This window comes from Terrapene carolina, unplaced genomic scaffold (assembly GCF_002925995.2).
Source record: "Terrapene carolina triunguis isolate 2854851 unplaced genomic scaffold, T_m_triunguis-2.0 Scaffold62, whole genome shotgun sequence".
NCBI classification, from domain to species: Eukaryota; Metazoa; Chordata; order Testudines; family Emydidae; genus Terrapene; species Terrapene triunguis.
The window spans coordinates 58,687,007-58,707,677 of record NW_020664413.1 but is presented as its reverse complement, the minus strand read 5'-3'; the positions used below and the strand labels follow the sequence as shown (position 1 = coordinate 58,707,677).

The window sequence follows — 20,671 nt, the reverse complement described above, 5'->3', positions numbered from 1 at the left end:
AACACCAGTAAATCTGTAGGAAACCTAGAAGCAGTACCTGAGGGTGAAATAATTGCCAGGACACTTTTTTTTTTTTTTTTTTCTTTTAAAGAAAAATGTAATGGGCAGTGAAAGTCAAATTCTTTGAGCCCCCAAATGCATACTTAAAGAAATAAAAGACAAAGACTGAACCAAAAGAGGTGCTAAGATCTCCAGAACACAGCAGAATATAACTGAATTTATTAAGACTAAATGAAAAAGGAGACTCACAGTAGAGAGATATAAAACCATTATGAACATGAAACTACAACAAATTGCCTTCTAGTGAGGAAAAGCAACCTTTCAGTATTCAAAAACTTCCATCTAAAATAAACAAACTGAAAAAGAACATGTAATCACTACAGTCTTTGCTAACTCTTAAAGGACCCTTTGCAATCAGCAGGAGAAACCATGACCTTACCACTAATACAGTCAAACTGATTGCTCTTTCTGTATCAGTAGCCAATGCAACAAGTGACTATAAACTCCTGTCATTTGACAGAGGCATCAAACTTTTGTACCTCCGATTCATTTCAGGTGATGGGGCCAGGAAGTAAAAACTATGATGTTACTCTTGTAGGTTACATGGTGTCAGAAGAAAATTAAATCTTTGGCAAAAACTGAGCAAGTGAGGTCTCCTTAATCTCTCAGTTTAAAAGGGAAACTGATAGAGAACTGGCAGTTACTGTAGTGCTTCCAAGTATTCCAGAAAGCTAGCAGTATTGCAGAGAAATCAGAGGGTGAAATTCTCCACATTGCTACAGGCCCAGAGGCATTCACAATCTATAGTGTGTTCCAGAGGAGGCAGGAAGGGGACTGCAAACTTCTACTCAGTCATTCAAAATTTCAAAAAATAATTTGATCAATGCAAAAAATCACTTGAGAAAGATGTATTTTATTTTCTTAATAAAACACTAGCTGCTAGGTGAGACCATTGGCCTTTACGTTACAACCCCATAACTTAAAATTCATTTGACAATTTAGGGATCAAATTATTTTGTGGTATAATTGATACCTAAATAAGTAAAAGGGATTGATTTTGAAAAAACTAGTCTGCAACAAACACCTACGTTATTTATGTATAAAAGCTTTACATCAATTACTTATTGACTTATTACTAGCATATAACAATACTGCAACAAATACCAGTATGTCTACCTGTGTACAACAATGCTGGACCACATCTACATTCATACTGCAACACATGTCTGTATACTTGCATTCTTACCTGTATAATACCACACCAAATATATCTACCTATGTAGTAGGCTAAAAATATCCATATGAAAATACAAACAATATAGGTTGATGGGGTTTTGTTATGTTTACCTTACACATCACATTTAAATCTATTGTTTTTCTTGCCTAAATTTCTCTTTTCTCAAAATTTCACTTTTCTGGCATGGACTAGAAATGCAGAAGGCACTCAAATGTAGCATTAAAGCTTTTTTCAGCATTTCAGTTTTATGGGACAAATGCCTTGATTTAGCAGTCCATAGCTATTCAGCAAAGCACTTAAGAAGGTCCTTTAAAATTAAGCACATGCCCAATTTCTGTTAACTACAGTAGCACCTGAGTAGATACTTCTAGCGAAGCATGTGCTTAAACACGTTGAATAACGATTTTACTTAAGCATACACTTTGCTGATTTGAAGCTGAAGTCACCAGGTTTTCCTAGCATCATCTGTGAACATTTGGCAGGTGGGAGCAAGGGATGCATGGTCATGGAACTCCCTAGTGGTCTCTGTTATGATGTGGAAACTATTTTCCACTGCAGGGGGGAAAAGATTGGTTAGGTTCTGACACTTATCAATCACCAAACGAAAATGTACAATGGAATAGGCTTATAATCAGATATTTTGAACATGTACAACTAGGGAAAAAGGGGGGAGGGAACCCACAAAAACCTTAGCCACTAAAGCATAAGATCAGCACTGTTTTTAATCAAACTACTGTAGATCTGCACATATTCATATGTAACACTGAAATTTTGCATTGAGCATTTGGCTTATGGTTTAAAATGTTAAGCATCAACTCCCCTGAGCCCTCAACAGATTTTGTTGTCTGATGAATATCACTCGTGTCTTTTAATATAAGGATTAAAAATAAAAATAAATTACTATTTAATTTTAAGCAAATATTTGTGACTGTGAAATTTAAGAGGCTATTCATTCCAGCAAAAAAAAAAAAAAAAAAAAAGTCTTCTTGAATGCACAGATTATCCAAAGTATTCTCTGTTACATAAACCAATTAGGGATGAACAATAATGTCAACAGATTTTAAGTCAAAACTACAAAACTTATTACTCTATGCTTTTAACCTAAAGTTAGCCTTGCAACTTAGTTCAACTGCTTTACACTTTGTGTTGGAAATCATTAATCTTTAACCATTAGACACCTGAAAAGAGTTGTAGCGCAAGAGATTCTCTCTTTCTTCTTAATTATTTACAGAAACACCACATTCTCAGAAGTTGTGGGCACCCCCAAAAATACTGTATGTTCAGTTTTGTATACCTTAATACTAGAAATTTCTCAAAAAAATGGAAGGAAATAAAAGACGAGTAAAAAAAGTAAGTGGGGGTGAAGGGACTGACTTATATTTCAAAGTTATGCAAACTAAATCTGCACAGTATTGTTTGGCTAAACAATTACTAGTAGGTGATAATGTAAAGCCAATACCTTTCTGAAGTGTAAACACAAAGGAGGGAGAGGATTTATTTAGGATGTTCCAAAGGCATGCAATAAGGAGTAATGAAATACAAAAACACTTATGTAAGGAAAAATTTCCTAACACTGAATAGTATCTCATCGGAAGTAGTGTTCCATTGTTTGAATTCTTTAAAACTGGAGTGGACAAAACAATTTAGAATACATTGTAGGAAGTTCTGCTTCACTGGCAGGTGAAGGTTTTTCCAATATTATAATTTCTATAATTTGAGTCTATGATGGGAACTATATATTACTGCATTTGGAAGTTTCATGAAAGAGAATTATGATGCTTTAGTTATATACATATTTTATGGTATTTTACTTGCAACATGCTACATTAATCACCTCAATAAGTACAGCATTATATAAAATTCTGGTGGTTAACAGAATCAATTAAGTAATTAAGTAGCACTCACTGTGCAAAGGTTTTATCTACGAGGTCCACATTGTTAATTTTCACAATACACTCATTTTCATGGAAAAGACCATCACGCCTAGACCTGCTGTTCTCCTCAATACCACGAATAAAGAGTCCTAGAATCCTGAAAAGCAATAATAAAGCTGATGATTATTCTGTATTAGATTTGTATACAAAACATTTATAATAATTACAAACAGATATTGGTCTCTACTGAGGAAGGAACAAAGTTCTTCTTGTGGTCTACTAATCACACCATATTAAGTCTTTAGTCTAAAGGAGAGATTTCCAAAATTTATTTTCCATTAATGAACCAGGACTCCAAAAAGAATATGAAACCAGCCAGTAAAATTTTAGTCTGCTGACACTGTTGGTAACCCTTCCTAACACTTCAGAAAGTGTTAACCGCATTAATCAGGAGTTGGAGAAAGGGAGGGGGAAACCAGCCCCATCCTTCCAGACAAAATGTTAAGATAGAATTTATGCAGGATAGATACATGTTAACAAATAAGATGGAATCAATTACAAGGAAAAGGTTAAAGTTAAGTGCAAAACAGTGGTTCTAATTATACTAGATCAAAATACAGAGGCATTGCTACAAGGAATTAGAAGCCCATTTCTGCTGAGGAAAGGATGACGTGCACAAGGAACAATCTCTTTCTAGTCAAGTCCAAAGAAACCGAGAAATTAGGCTAATCTTGCCTGTATTGAGGCCTAGGGTTTCTTGAACCGCTGCAAACCACAGTGATCCAGGTGGAGGGGCAGTTATTAACATTTTGAAAAGCCCTCGCAAGGAGATCTGGGTTGTATTCCTATGGACTTCCTATACATCGTTTCGCAAGTCAATTAAATCCCCACTGACCCACAGTTTCCTCATTTCCATGACAAATGAGATCAATATTAATTTCCTACCTCACAGGGGTATTGTGAAGTTTACTACATTAATATTTGTAAAGTGCTTTCAGAAGCTCAAACAGAAAATGTTGTAGAAGTGCAAAGTAAATGACATAAAGAAGAGTCAGACTTCTGCCTTAGAAAGGATGATGTCCTTCTCATAGCATGCTAAGCCCTATGCTAAGCACTAAATCTGCAAATGGGAATGATTTCAGGTAAAAAAACTGTACTTGCTTGAGACTGGATTAAAAACCTGGGGTGTCACCGAGACATTCCATGTAATTGAAGACTGTGTATACACAGACCCCTTATAATCCCATTTTTATGCATTAACATACACATGCCATAACATAGATGACATTTAGGATATGTCTACACTGCAATGTAAACTCAGGGTTCGAACTCAGGCTCAAGCCTACCTTTGTCCTCCATCTACACACAAAATCTTGCTAATCCAGGGCCTGGACCCAGGGTCATAGGACCCCACAGGGGTGGTGGGTCCAAACCTGAGTCAAGTCAGACCCTGGGTCCAAGCCCTATTGCTCTGCAGTATATATGCAGTCTTAGTAGACTTGTGTACTGGGAGATCCCTAAAAGGATCCCACAATCCTATGAAACAACTCTCTTTTCCTTTGGACAATCAAGTTTGGTGGACAGTCAAGTTTTTCCACGCTGCACCACAAACCAAGGGCTAGAGCGGCCACATTTCAGGAGGGCGCTAGGAAGTCTGGGATATGGTTGGTTGGATCTGAGTCTGCATACTGCAGCATGGACATCGGAGCCCCGAGTCAGGCCTGGGTTAGAAAATTCCGAATCTACGGTTGACAATCAATGTAGATGCTCAAGACCTGGGTTCTCTAACCCAGGATCTATTGATTTGAGATCTATTAACCCTAGGCTTACATTATAGTATAGACATAGCCTTAGAGGCCCTTTTCATTGGTTTCACTCAGTAAAGCACTAATATGTAATTTTCAACTTCACAGTTCCTTTACACCAGTACTATTCATCTGATATGTATTTAAATCTACTAAGTAACAGAACGGCAAAAAGATATGAGTTTTGTTTATCTACAAACCTCTTTTTTTTTTTTTATTATTATTAAAGTGTGCGTTTTCCACTAAGGAGCATTACTAGATTGGAACTTTGCATTGTAATAAATTTGTCATGTAGAAAAACCCCTAATAACATTGTAGTGTAATAAAGAAAGCTTTTTATTTTGGGGCAGGCAAAATTTGACAATTTCCATGAATACCAATAGAAACAGCCAATTAGCTGCAACCAAGGAGTTAAATATTACAATTTAATTTCAAATAATTACATTAAGATTCAATCTAGTAAAAATAAGGAAATTAAAGACATTGAAAATTAAGTCTGTTGCTGTGATCTTAACTAATCCCACTGTGCCCAGACTCAACAGCCACATAGAACTATAAGATCACTGACTGGCCTGATATTCCCCATATGTGCTGCATTATCTGGACACATGGGTTGAGTTAAATATGCTGTGACAGCCTAACCTCATTACTTCATTACTTTTATTGTTTGAAGTCTCAACTTTAACATTACCTTAATGTGATTTTTAAATTTAATTTCCTTTCTTTTATGGTAAGTCTAAAGTGCAAAGAAAATGAAAGAAATTATTTCAACTAGTTATTGTTGCTCATTTGTATACGAAAGCCTAAGTGCCAAGCATTTTGCTTAAACTCATTCTGAAAAAAAACAAACAGAACAGGATTACAATGAAACGTTATTCCTAAATGTTATTCACTGAAGATGAATACCTGTTATTAGTGTAATATCAATACTATTCTTATTAGAAAATACCAGTTTTCTACAAACCGTTACAACAAAAATACCAGTCAAGGTGGATGGCCAACATGCTTGATAAAACCTGCCCTGTTATCAACAGAAATGGAAAACGCTTCTGTTCTTTCTTGTGTTTTGATGAATTATGAAATGTCTGCACTAGTCCCTGTTTGATTAAATAACAGGAACAAGTGGTTAAACCATTCTGGTATTTTACAAAAGACACCAGTACAATTCTGCCAAGTGTCATTAGAATTTCTCAAGACAACTGGGTAAACACTCAGCCTGTCTGTCAAAAAATAGCTTGCTGTAAGCCATGCTCCACAGCATTTGTAAACAAGAATATTAACATGCACAGAAAGTTGGCCAAGGAGCTCTGCTGGTTATTCAGTGAATTCTTTTAAAGATGAACCCTAAGCAGTTAGAATTCAGCATCACAAATATTGCAATAATATTAAATTACTGATATTTTGCAATTTTATGGTGCCTTCCACCTGAGGATCTCAAAGAAGAATTAGCAAATTAAGCCTCCCTATGCCCCTATAACATAAGGAAGTATTGCCTATGTTTTAGAGATGGGGAAACAGAACGGCTTGCCCAAGGTAAAACAGGAAGTCTGTGACAGAGCCAATGATAGAACTCAGAACTCCTGACTTCCAATCCTTCCTCCTGAAGTAAGGTGATGACATTTTTTTCAAGCAGCAGATGGTCAACCTGCTTTTTGATTTAGCAACTAAAATACCCCAGTTGAATGAGTCCCTCTAAAGTCTCAGATCCTGCTGAGAAAATATTCACAAACAATATACTACCTGAAAAGAAACAAATACCACTTTTTTCTCCTCACTTTAACATTCTGAAAATCGATAAATTAAGAAACATTTCTTTTCCTGATTAGACTGTGACCTTTTTTAAAGTTTGTAATTATAATTGGCCTAATACTAGAAGCAGACATTTTACTATAAAGTGATGCCATTTATGACACTAGCAATTTTCCATCCCTGTCACAGGGCTCTCATACTGACAGCCCTACAAATTAGCTCTTTGGCAGAAACCTCATATGTCAAATTTCAGTCTAGAGAAAATTTTTACATTCGAGTTACATAACTTGGAAAATAGGGAGTTATAATGAAAATGCTGACATATACTCAACTACAGTACATCAATATGAACTTTCCACTATGGTAGTCTTTTGTGATCTCAATAAACTATATTTAATAATTTACAATTAAAATAATCTTACCATGCCAAAGAAAAGTCCATGGTATAGTACACTTTTTGTAAATGCTAAAGAACCTAATTCGAAAGGTGACTTGAAAAAAAAAATGAAGGAAGAACTGACAAGCAAGTCATTTTGACTTTTCTATGTCTGCTCTGCTATTTAGCAATAAGGGGTCGGGGAGAAAAATCCAACTGGATAAAAACCACCTTTCAAGAAGTACAATAATCTTAACTAAAGACCATGTTACCATATTTTCATTCAGAAAAAAATTTCAGAGATCCTTGAAAGTACAAACATTCTGAACATATAACAGAAATGAGTTTTGTTCTCCGAATATACACACAGAACAAAATAGATGTCAGTGAAGGAATACAGTATATTGGGCTTGGTTATCCGCTGTTAAAAAACAGTTTTAGCTCCCCCTCATGTTTTCACAGTAGAGATATTTTAAGAGAAATAAACATAGCTGACACCTTTTTCATTAACATGCTTCTCTAAAATATGGAAAACATCTTACCTTCCACTTAGAGATGAAAAGAAGGGTACTACATGGATCCCCAGAGGGCCACCTTCCCCAGAAATCTCTACTGTTCTTGTCATATCACTAAGAAAGAGGGAGCAAAAACACACATGAAGCTGTACTAAGGAATACATGAGAAATATCTATAAAAAAACACATTAAGACAGACAAGAAAGGCAGTCAAAGGAATTTAAGTGCAGAACTCAATAATGTACATAAGAGATGTTGCAACTGGAAATGGCTGACATCTCTTTGATTTTGTGGATGAGAATTTATATATTTTGAATGAGAAAGGAAGACATTTCATTAGTTGTCTACATGGGGAAATTGACTGGAGCAGCTATTGCAGAATGAGCTATAGCTCCCCGTGTGAGCACTCTATTCTGGAATAAAAGTTGTTTTATTGCAGAATAATTGTTGTTCCAGAATAAAGTGACTTATTCCAGAACAGAATAGCCACATAGGGAACTACTGCAAAATAGCTTGACTGAAATAGCTATTTCGGTCAATTTCCCTATGCAGACAATCCCTAAATATGCATACCATATTTTAAGGATATCAAACCAATATGAAAAGCAGTCAACATGTAATTACAACAAAGTGGTCCATACACTATGCCCTCAATTACATGCATGCAACCCTACTGACTTAGAATGAGCACCTCTGAAGACACAATTTGGCCCACTTAAATGGGAAATATTTCCTTCCTGAAAATTTTTGAGATCCTCTATGATGGTTCAGATGTGAGATATAGTACCTTCCTGCTAGCTGCTGGAGATGACGCTAATATTTTTTTGCTGCTTGTTGGCTCAATGAGGGTCACATGAAACTCGCTTACACAATATCTTGAAACACATGGCTTCTCCATAGGCATTAAAATGTAAACTATACATCAGCAGTTGCTAATATGAAAAAAGAAGGCATTTGGATTGACATAAAATCTCAAGAAAAATAATCAGGTAGAAAAAATTTCCCACTCTCTTTGCCAGTCTGATTTCCATTTCCTTATGCCATCTAGAGTGTTGGAACCTCCAAAACCAGTGTTGAAAAGAGCAGAAGGGAAGGCTCACCATCTAACAAAAGTCTGCTGGATGTTTCTTCAATCTTAAACAGATCCAAATTTAATCAGACTACAAGAAGTTACATTAACCAATGGATGTTAATCCACTGTTTAGAGAAAGTGTGAAGCTAAACCAAGAGGGCCACTCCACATATTGCCAGGAGTGAGTCATCCACTTTCTTTGACCAGGAAGAGGACACTGATTGCAAGTGTGTGTTGACAGATTTAGGCATTTCTTTTCCCTTAATGAAGTAAATTTCCAGGTTAAGATTCTTTATTCAATTGCATAATGATGACTTGGAAGCAACTTGATTTAGAAATTAGGCTGGTTTGCTAAAGATAATGTGGAAATGAAAAGCTAATTAAAGTAGCCTTGTCACATGATTTTTGCAACTTTGTTTTTCAACACAGCTACTGCTAAAATATATTCTGTTCTAAAAAATGCATACTCTCTAAAAATGGAATGGAGAGCACTTAAAGAAATCAATCCCAAAATAAATGTCTTCTATGAAATACTTTATCTTGTGTGGAATTTTATTCCTATAGCAGTCACAAGCAATAGACTTTCAAAATCTCTGCTTTATTTTGCTACATATTTTCCTTCTTTTTCTTTACTTCACCTTCAAGATTTAGAAGGGGAGGGATGGATTGTCAAAGTATTAGTATAAATTCATGTAGAATTTCTAGGTAATTAATAGACTAAATTTAACTGATGAAATTGTTCAGAAAAATTAAGGTCTGATCAGAACTACTGTCAAAAATTCCGATAAAAATCTTGTGTGTGAGAAAAAGTTTGGTTAATTTTTTTCAGTCTTTCCTGCAATTCCTGCTTTCAGATAGAAGTGGAATCACCAAAAAGAAGACGACTACTTTTCTGATATTGTAGACCTGTTCAGAACCAAAGAATAGCAAGAAATTAAACTGCTGACTCCTACAGACCCAAAAAAGACAATCACAAGAAGTGAATTTGGGGTTTGATTTGTAGAGGGAAAATTAGCAAGAATTACAGCTTTCTCCAAGTAACTCCTATTTTGTTTAAGTTCTATGGGCTAGGAGTTGTCTTCCTATTCTTTCTGTGTATTATAGAGGAATATTGTAAGGATAATCATGACAGATAGGGTCTGTCACCTTAAATTAATATATTTACCGTTAAAAACTTAGGCTCAAAGCCAATGAAAACATACACGTTTATTTTTAAGTCGAACATAAAAACAAATGAACAGAAATACAAGGTTTTTAAAACAGGAGATGGACAACTTATATATTAATGTCCTCATTCCACAAACACTTAAGCATGTGCTTAACAGTTACACATGGGCAGAGTATTTGCAATATTGAGGCCTAAAACAGGAAGAGCACATTTCATATATGCACTAGGAAAAAATACTTTAAACTTTTTTTAAACCAAAAAATGATCACTAGTCCTTATCTAAATGAATTTTTACTCCCAGATAAACAGTTTGGTTAAGAGAAAGTTAAAGAGGAGAAGATATTGCTCTTTAGAACAACATTAATAGACTATTAGGACCAAATTCTGCTTTTCGTTAGACCTATGAAAATGCCACAGTGCAAGAACAGAAAATAGTTCTTTATAGGTTTAAAAATCCTGAAGAGCAGACACTCAAGACATTTGCAATTAAACTTTCAACATCTTCCCTATATACGTGTGCACCCTGTACCCACAGTCTGGAGTAGCTAGCTGTCACTTTAGTCTGTCCCTTAGAGCAGTGTTTTTCAAACGGTGGGTCGCGGTATGGGTCGCAGTACTGGGTCGCGGCATGTAAGGCATTGAGTTGCCTTGCTCTGGTCAGCACTGCTGACCAGGACGTTAAAAGTCCCGTCAGCGGTGCTGCCCAGCTAAGGCAGGCTAGTGCCTACCTGTTCTGACACCGCTCTGTGCCCCGGAAGCGGCCAGCAGCAGGTCCGGCTTCTAGACGGGGGGCCATGGGGCTCCCCCCACTGCCCCCGCCCCAAGCACCGACCAATGGGAGTTGGGGGCGGGGGCGGTGCCTGCGGATGAAAGTTGCGTGAAACCGCTTGCACATCTCTGCCTAGGTTGCCGTTGCTGGCCGCTTCCGGGGCGCAGCGCGGTCCATGGTGCCAGGACAGGCGGGAAGCCTGCCTCTGCACCCCGGCTGCGCCGCTGACCGTGAGCCGACGGAGGTAAGTGTGCACCCCCTACTCCACGCCCCAATCCCCTGTCCCAGCCCTGAGCCCCTACCCCAAACCCAGAACCCCTCCTGCACCCCAAACCCCTCATCCCCGACCCCACCCCAGAGCCTACACCACCTGCCTAGAGCCCCTACTGCCTCCTAACTCCCAGCCCAGAGCCCTCTCCCACATCCTGAACCCCTCATTCCCGGTCCGACCCCGCAGCCCTCACCCCCCAACCTTCTGCCCCTTCCCTGAGCCCCTTCCATACCCCAAACCCCCCATCCCCAGCTCTATTGGGTCACGGGCATCAACAATTTTCTTCAACAGGGTTCCCAGAAAAAAAGCTTGAAAACCACTGTCTTAGAGTATATGAATTACAACAGTGTACTCTTCCACACGTCCAGTCAGCCCACGGTGGATAGAAGGGATATTTGGGTACTTTAAAGACGGGTGCTTACAGCCTTCACATCCAGGCCCTTGATTGAAAAGGGATCACAATTTTGTCAACAAGCAGTATACAAGGTGATACTGAGGAGGGAAAAAAAGATGCAATAGATGCGTCTCTGCCCCTGCAGATTATGTCATATCACTTGGTGAATAACCGGAGGGAAGGTAGAGAGCAGTAGCTCAAAAGCTATTTCAGCAAAATTTCTGAGCTTATGATCACATGAATGAGCCCCAAATTTCAGGCCTCAGAAATTAATGAATTCCACAGGCACAGCTACATCTAGTAGACTGTGGTGCTCACAGCAATTACAAGCTCTGCTGACAATGTGCTCACAGGCCTTATAAATTCTTGACAGCTGAAGTTTAAAAATTCAGAGAGGAAAAAAGTTTCCCCACAAAACAAGAACCCAGGAGTGGATCCACAGGAGAGGGTCTTTATAGACTCTGTTCCACCCAGCGTACACAGAAGGGTGAAGGCTCGGAAAACGGGTAAGCAAGCACTACCATCTCAGTGGAGCCAGGGGGAACACACCCTCACAAAATGTTTGTGATGTTTGATTGTTTTGCCTTAACCATGTTTTAAACCCATCCTACATATCTTGAGCATTTTAATACATTTGTAATTGAAAGAGCAGGTCTGGCCCAGTAAGTCAGAACAGCAACAAAGGGGAACTTTGGTGCATGGAATGATGCATGGAATGTGCGTCTGCATGCTGCCTTTCTAGGTTCCATAGCACCGGGGGGGAGGGATAGCTCAGTGGTTTGAGCATTGGCCTGCTAAACCCAAGGTTGTGAGTTCAATCCTTGAGGGGGCTACTTAGGGGTCTGGGGCAAAATCAGTACTTGGTCTTGCTAGTGAAGGCAGATGGCTGGACTTGATGACCTTTCAGGGTCCCTTCCAGTTCTAGGAGATAGGTATATCTTCCATAGCACCAGTTAGGCCTATGACTGTCCTTATCAGACTTTCAACATAATTTCTACACAAAAAAAGTACAGATTATTTTGCATCTTATGAGAATTTAACAAGCACTTTTATTTGAATCAAACTTGCCAGCCTTTCAAGGTTCGCCCCTCACTAGCATATTTAGGATAATTTAAGTATGTGCTTGTGTGTCTCCAAGTCTATTGTGCTAAATCTACTACAGTGGTCTATATTAAAAAGAGAATATCTGCCTGATGATACCATACTGTGGTAGCTGAGACCACAGTCTGGCATACCATGGACCAAAGGTGCTATTATCATTTACTATTTAAATTCTTCATTGCTCAGTGTTTATTGATCTCTGCCAGATCCTTTACAGTCCATCACATTGGTCAGGATGGGCTTCCAAGCACACTGTTAAAAATGCTGATGAGTATGGTTTTAAAAAAAAAAAAAATGTAGTAGCATGCATGCTCAATAGTTCATTTGAAACACCAAGGGCAAAATTTTCAAAGTTAAGGCCTAATCTTAGGTGCCCTAAGTGCATAGCCTGATCTTCAGAGTTGCTGTGTACCTACAGTGCCTTTGTAGCCAGATACCTGAATCTTCCCCCCATCAACCGCCCCAAAATACTATATTAGGAATTAATGTTTTGTGAAATTTAAAATGGGAAAATTAATCTGATGAGTTCTTAAGCTAAGGTATTCTACACAAACTTTTCAGAAAAACACAGACAACGGATCTGGACTGCTGTATGGGATTTGTTCAGAGACAACTAATGAAGCCTGTTCTTTTTGACTTTCATAAAGTTAACGTGAGGACCCGTGCCTTGATGGAATTCCCTGGATTGGACCCATATTGGGCTGTTGGCCTCAGGACATGATGGGGAAGTATCCCCAATCTCCACTGAAAGAAGCCTCCCTCCAGACTGAGGACAGGAGAAAAATCATCTCATTCAACTGTATGTGAGATTGTGTGTAACCCAACAAGCAGCAACAAACTGAATAAATAAGGTAAAGGTCAAATACCCAACATGCTATTTACTTATTCCTTTAGCTCCAGTACTGTTACAGCCTTGTCCAGGCTGTATGCCAAATAATCCTTAGCACAGGCTGAACCTGGTGAGGCAGCATTTCTTGGGCTGATAACTATAAATTCCATGGAAATTTGTAAGAGGAAAAAAAATGAAGATTATGAAATTGCTGCCTCTAGAATTGAATTCTCCAGAACAAGTAGGAATGCACAGTTGCAACCCTGAGCACACCATGTGGAGTTTACAGTGACCATAGATAAATGAGAAGCAAAGGAAATGTTTACTCCCAAATACAGGGAGGTTAAATGTACTTACTGAACTGTGCTTTTCATCCCTTGTTTGTATTACACAAGCATATCCAGCCATATCAACGGCTGTGAGCATTCCATAAGGGAAAACATCCACAAGGTAAAGCACCCCCAAACACAGGCTGTGCTGTTTGTTTGGCAAGCACAGGGTTGTGCTTTTTCAGGGGCAAAAAAATGCTCTGTGCCCAATTACTAATGGGAATTTCAGAGGAAGCATGAATATTTTTATCCATATAGGGAATGTACATGGTTCTGACCCAATATTTTATTTACATATTATACTAATGTATTTGCATATGCTAATTCAATTTCTACACCAAACCTGGAATTTTTAAAAGCTGCCAGCGGACACTCACTGGGTCAGAGAGTAAACTGCCCCCAGGATGCATCTGCTTCTAGTAGTGATTCCAACAGACTCAGTCAGAAGACAAATTGATTTTTTTTAAAAACCAGAGATGGTCAGAATCAAACCAAAATGTCGTAGGACCTAAAAGGAGAGTCTGTGGATGGCGATGCTAGGTGGGATGAGTGCTGTGGAAGGTAAAGGGAAAGATCTTAACAACAGTAAAAGGTAGTGGAGAATACACGGTCATGAGATGAAGAAGGCAGCTGAACATTCAGAGGATGGTGTGGGAGTTGCAGTCAGAGAGAGGAGGACGACCACAGGTTCTCCCTACCCTACAAATGAATTGCCACCAAAAAAAAAAAGGAAAAATAAATATATTAAATGTGAAAATTTAAGAAACCTCCAAAATCAGTTTTAAAAAGAAGCCTCACCTTCCCCACCTCATGTATGTAACTTAAATGTATTTATCTAGGAGAGACTCAAAATACTGAGCATCAAAATCAAGAATCTGTCCACTAAAAACCTGGTTTTTTGCTTAATTCACATTAGATCAACTGCCTAAAAATGCAGAAACAAATCATACAGCTTGCAGGCACCAGGTTTTAACAATATGCTCCACCTCTGCTTTCCAGGCTGTCATGATACAGCAAGACAAAGAAGAACATAAGCAAAGTGAAGAGAGGAGGAGAAGGAAGGTGCTACAGATATGCTTTATTTATATATTTGCAGCGTTTAAATCAAGTGGGTCAAGGAACTGTGACCCTCGCCTCTGCTGAAAAGAAATGGAAGGCAAGAGGGAACAAGTGTAATTAAACACTTAATGAATTATCCATGCATGAAATATTCTCTGAATTACAAGTAATCCAATGTTAATAAACTAAATAGCTACTTTCAAATAGATTAGGTTTATTTTTTGTTAACAAGGTTATTTTTACTATGGAAAAACTTTTTAAAATGAGATCTGCAAAAACAACACTTCTGTTTCCACATGGTGTGCCAAGGGGTGGAATTTCAGGGCTGGCGATAAATTCCTACTGAACTACTGTAGAGTCCAGAGATCCTTCTGCTAGCTGTAAACCCCTTCACTCAAGTAGATCCAGTCAGGAAAGGGGAATGGTAGTGAGGAGAAATACCATATTTCTTCTGCACAAATGTATTATTGTTCTTGTATAACAGTCCATAAAATTGTGATCTGCATGCTAAGTAGAAAAATATGGATTTGATTTTAATAAGTGTTTCTTTTATTTTATACATGTTTATTGGAGCATTTATTACTGAACAATGCAATTTGTTCCTTCCCCTTTGACCATTATTTCCCCCACCTGCTATACAAACAAAACACCCCCTTCTTCCCCTGAATATCTTCATCCTGGTAGCAGATCCAAAATAAAAATGACACCTTCAAAAATTGCAAAAAATGGACCTACAGTGGATTGTAACAAACTCCAGCCTTCATACTGTATGTTAAAAAAACCAAACACCTCCCTGCCACCCAAACAAACAGAAAACCTAGGGAGGGTCAGTGATAGAACACAGGTTCTCCGCCTGCAAGGTGTTGAATACCTTCAGTTCTCAAAAGAGTCTCAGAACCCTACAGGATAAGTAAGGTCCACAAGGTATCAAAGCACCTTTACAGGGAAAGTGCTTGGACAGTCTAGGCAGATAAGGCCTCATTCTATGAGGTTCTTAGCACCTCCTGAAAGTGCTTAGCACCTTCCATTTCTATTTTCGTGAGACGCCACATATAAATGTTCAGAGCTTTCAGTAAATGAACTGTTTTTCTTCAAATGGAATAGTTTTTCCTACCTCAATGAAGAGTATAAAACAAGTTGTCTGAAGCTTTTAACTTCACCTGACTGAATTATAAAGTCATAAAATTTCAATCATAACATATGCATAAAGATTTTCAATTTATTTATTTTTACATTTGCATGACTCAAAATCACTGAAACAATTTTGCCACAGTTGGAAAAAAACAACAACAGTTTGTGAATATGGTGAACAGTATTCAACAAGGTTTGGGTTCTGGTGGTTTTGGCAACTGTTTGTGGAGTTTGTTTTGAACATGTTATTTCAAGATACATCATTCTCATCTGACAGTAACAATTTAAAGTCTTAAACATTTAGAAAGGCCTCAAGAAAAGCATGAGATACATTTAGACAATTAAAGAGAAAAAAAGAGAAGACAGCAAAATATAAAAAGAAATAATACTTGCATATACAGGAAAATAATTGTTCCAGAAATAGCATAGCAAAAGGATTTAATTTGAAACTTAATAAAAGACAAAACTATTTTGCTAATTTCTGGCAAGAACTGTTATTATTACAAATATTGCTAATATTTTTAGTATTTTCAGGCAGTCAAATTGAGGTATTAGTAAGGTGGATAGTTTCTCTTCAGTACTCATCTCACTATTTTCTTTAGAAGTCAGTTGTTTAGAGAGCAAAGACTGTCAATTTTTTTAAGGTAGTCTTCCCCTTCTTTACTAAGGGAAAGCATGCATGACAACAAAGCAAAGCCCTTCAAATTTAAGAACTGAAATTTTGCTCCGAGTTTTTAATAGATTATAACCCACTGCTGGCTAAATTCCACAGAAATCGCAGGGCACCTTTGTTTTTTCAGGATGAAATCTTTGTCTTGAATTTACTTTAAATCCTCTAAAATGCAAGAAATTACCCCAGTACATATTTCCAAACTATGGGGAGAAGAGTTTCAGACACCTCACTTTAATGTTTTGGGGAGGGGAAAAGTATTGTTTTTAAATACATCAAATCTCTCGCATTTAAACAAGTTTAAAATTGTGATATGCATGAACAAGGTATTTTCTGCCAGAAGATTAATTTAGTGCAGCTTTTTATCTGATTAGGATTCATTAGGATCCATTTCCTATTCCCCACTTTCAAATTTGGCCACCATTATCCTTGAATTCATCAGTCCCAGACTGAATATGGTAGCTCACTGTATCTGTGACTGCAGGTAGAAGCAACACAGACAGAGTTTGCTACAAAACATATCATCGCTTTGTTCTGGCCCCTCCATTGGCTCCTAATGTGCTTCCCCGGCCTGTTCAAGCTTTGATTTCAATGTTCAAAGTCCTCAATGGATCAAGACCCAATTACATCTCCTATGGCATATCTCCAGCCATGAACCGCCAGAGAGTTTACAAAACTCAAGATGAATCATATAAGATCTGGAGATCAACTATTCTCATTCAATGGCTGTGAAATGAGCTTCCAGACAAAGTCAGACTAGTTCAGAGTTTGATCAGTTTATGGGCATGCTATAAAACCCTGCTATTTGTGTGAAAGTCTTCACACCACAACCAGAATGAGGTGCAGGATACAGAGATTAAATGCAAACAAACAATATAGCCTTCTGTACTAGGGTGAGAGAGAAGTGCAGAAGACTTCATGAACTAGAGACCTCACCTTGTAAATCTAATTTACTTGGGAGGCACCTCAATAATACAAAAAGACAAGTGATTGATAGCTGGAGATACACACAATTATGAAGAATCCTGAGTAGAGGCAAGGTCTTGGTTATCTTGATAAACAACATGTTGTCAAATAACAACAACAATATGAATCAGGGAAGAAGTGACATTATCAAAAACACACTGGGTACAAGCATAAGATAAGGACAACAATAATCATGAGTATATCGTGAGCAGGGCTTGATTAATCCCAATTACAAATTAATAGGATCAAGAGACATGAAAGAAACAAATGAATGCACAGATTTGGCGATGCATAATAATTACATCAGGTGAAACAGGCTATAGCAGCCTTTCACTAAATTTTATAAAAAACATTGGCAACCAAGCTGACTAGGTTCAATACATGTCTGATGAACGCTAATCAACAAGCATATAGCTTGGAGACCTGGCAGGTGCATAGCAAGCTGGAAAAAAAAAAAAACTTTGATACCTCTTCACAACAACGTTACCATTCTACAAACAGACTGATGTCAGAAAGGATTTAAAAAGAAACTGGAAATTGCCATACCATCCAGATGATGACCAGGGCCCCAAAGAGGGAGGCTAAACAAACAAAACAAATCAGACAGATGGGTTGAAGACCATGGCCTTCTCCACTGTTCTTTAAAAGAAGAGAAAGCCAGACACAAAGTGAAATGACAACAACAGAGAAAGAAGGAGAAAGAAACAAACGAAGAAGCATCAAAAGGAATTGGTGATGTGCCCAAAAAGGAAAGATGATCTGGTAGTTAAGAGCTGTAGCCTGGGTCTTGTGAGAGGCAACAGACTTCCTGTGTGATCTCGGCAAGTCCTCACCATCTCTGTCTCAGTTCCCCATCTGTAAAATGGGGATAATAGTGCTTCCTTACTTCACATGGGAGTTGTACGAATAACACATTAAATATTGTGACGGGCTCAGGTACTAGAGTGATGGGGACCATATAAATATGACAGATAAATTAGATAAGAAATCCTCATGACAGTGCTGATTACAGTAAGCCAAATTTCAAGAGATCAAAAATCATGAGAGATTGGTGGTTATCTTGCAAGTTCAGCCCCATTGACAGTAATAGGAGATGGTGGCCATTCTGAATAAGGGAAAATTTGTGAACTGGACGCCTTTTATCACGTTTTCATGAGAGAGGTTAAAAAACACCCTGAAATTGCTAGACATGATAAAAATCACAGATGTTAGCAATACTGTGATTAGAAAATAGATTTCAAAACAAAGACTACTCAATAAGGAAGAAAAAGTATTCCATGAACAGACTGTCATATGTCCAGAGGGGTCCTAAAAAGAGTGTGAAACAGCGGTTAAATATCCTTGTGGCATCCTGTGTCTTCTACATGAATATACATCTACGCTGTAGGAAGGATAGGGATGGGGACATCTTTATTTAGATTTAGAGCACCATAAGATGGTACAGAAGATGTACAAACAAACGTGGAGAAAAAACAAGTTTACTGTTTCTAATAGCTTATTATCCAACTCTGCTAAAGTGTGAAACACGGGACAACAATTTAGTCACAAGAAGTTGGAGACAATTTCAGAGCGAATCAGTGTAATAAGCTTACATGAAAGAAGTGGATTTTAAGGAGGTATTTAAAAGTAGAAAATGGAAGGTGCTTAGTACACAGAAATAGTAGGTGATTCCAAGCATAGGAGCAGACTAAAGAAAGGTAAAGATGAGTGAGATGGCACAGAGTGGAGTGAGCAAAAGAGAAGAACAAAATGAAAGCAAAGATGTATGTGGGGATGGAGTTTTACACATACTGCTCAGGGCTTTTAGTTCACACAGTTTTGACAACTGACTAGAAAATGCAAAATTATAGTAAAGGATTATTTGCCTTCACCAAAATTGAGTTGTTAGTTTGATTATGATATCTTAGCTGTCATGTTTAGTTTTCCAAATTACACCTTTTACTTCACAGTTAGGCAATGTACTGTCATAACTAGTTTTCTACGACAAAGCATATTAACGGACACCAGATTATTTCACATTCTAAAAAGTGACTTCATAGTAGTGTGATTCATATGAATAACTTCCCAAGATTAAGATTTAACTTGGCATACGGACAGGTGAACACTAGTATGGAATCATTTTGTTCTGAACTCACTAGGCTAAGTCCTTAATGAAATTCAGCATGGCACCAGTTATACCAATGGAGGATCTGACCCACCTTGAAACTTGATGATTTTGGTTCACTGGGTTTACACAAAGGTTATTTTTTGTTTTGGTTCACATTCTGAGTTTTGCTTAGAATTTCAGATTGGAAGAAACCCAAAAACACAAAGTGAAACAACACCTTGTTTATACTAAATCTTCCATGGTTTCCAATCCAAATTGTAAATCATCTTTATTTCACTCAAAACTTGGCCTAGGTTTACCCTTTCAGCAGTCTTTCCCAAGAAGTCAGAATAACTAACCGACAATTTAGATCACAACAACAGTGTTAGACTTCTGCACCTGTTATCTCCTGCCTAGTATAACTGAGGGAGAAAGAGGAGTTACTCATCTGATTGTCCCAGAGGAACAGGTCTCACAAAAGGTGCCTATGCAAATTTGCCTATCCTGTATAATGGATGCTCTGGATATAGAATTTTACAGGTTATAAAAGTGTATCTACAAATATAATAAAAATTTAAAAAGCAACTGAAGGAATAACCTTAATAATAAAAAGAGAGATGACATTTTAACCAGGAAAATTATCTACTTTTTGTGGGACATTGTGGATCAGAGGAGTGCTTATTTGTTTAGATACATGCACTCCACCTATCTTAGTCTTTAAGCTGCTTGTGAAATTGTTTAAAAAGCAAAATACAAACATATAAAAGAGCAGCATATTTCTTCCTTCCCCCATATCCCACAACCAGTCAGAACATACAATACAAGTCAAAGTCATAAACATTCATCACCCAAGGTAAGCGGTACTCACATACATAATAGCGCTTAAGTATGCGAGTGAAGTGAATTTTCAGGGTGGAAAAGGAAAAAAGGAGGGAGGCACTGTGATGATGAGCACAGGTACTTAAAATAAAAATGTAATCATCTTCTTGTCCGGCATGCTGGCAAACGTACTCATGAATCAATATTAAACAGAAGGTGCTCATACCTGAAAGTGAACTTGGCCTTCTGAGATGTCAGCTGTTCAGTGTGCCCAGTGAGATCCATTTCTCCATCTTCAAAAGATAATTGTGTTGCACCCTATTGAGAGAGTCACATTTTGAAACAAAATGTATTTTTATGGATTTGAAACAATAGCTGTATGATATTTGAGTCTCCGCTTGAAATGGAAAACAAGAACAAGAAGTATTCTCAGCATTCCAATTGGCAGTTG

General features: G+C 37.7%; 1 protein-coding gene across 1 annotated transcript in view; it reads right to left on the bottom strand.

Moving 5' to 3' along the window:
* Positions 1–20,671, bottom strand: part of PARD3B (par-3 family cell polarity regulator beta) — a 589,898-nt gene that overhangs the window by 288,336 nt on the left and 280,891 nt on the right. The window contains exons 5-7 of the mRNA XM_024206395.2: positions 20,447–20,538; positions 7,584–7,670; positions 3,143–3,268 (exon numbers count right to left, since the gene is read on the bottom strand). Of these exons, the coding sequence (XP_024062163.1) occupies positions 3,143–3,268; positions 7,584–7,670; positions 20,447–20,538 (305 nt within the window). The remainder of the gene's footprint in view (positions 1–3,142; positions 3,269–7,583; positions 7,671–20,446; positions 20,539–20,671) is intronic.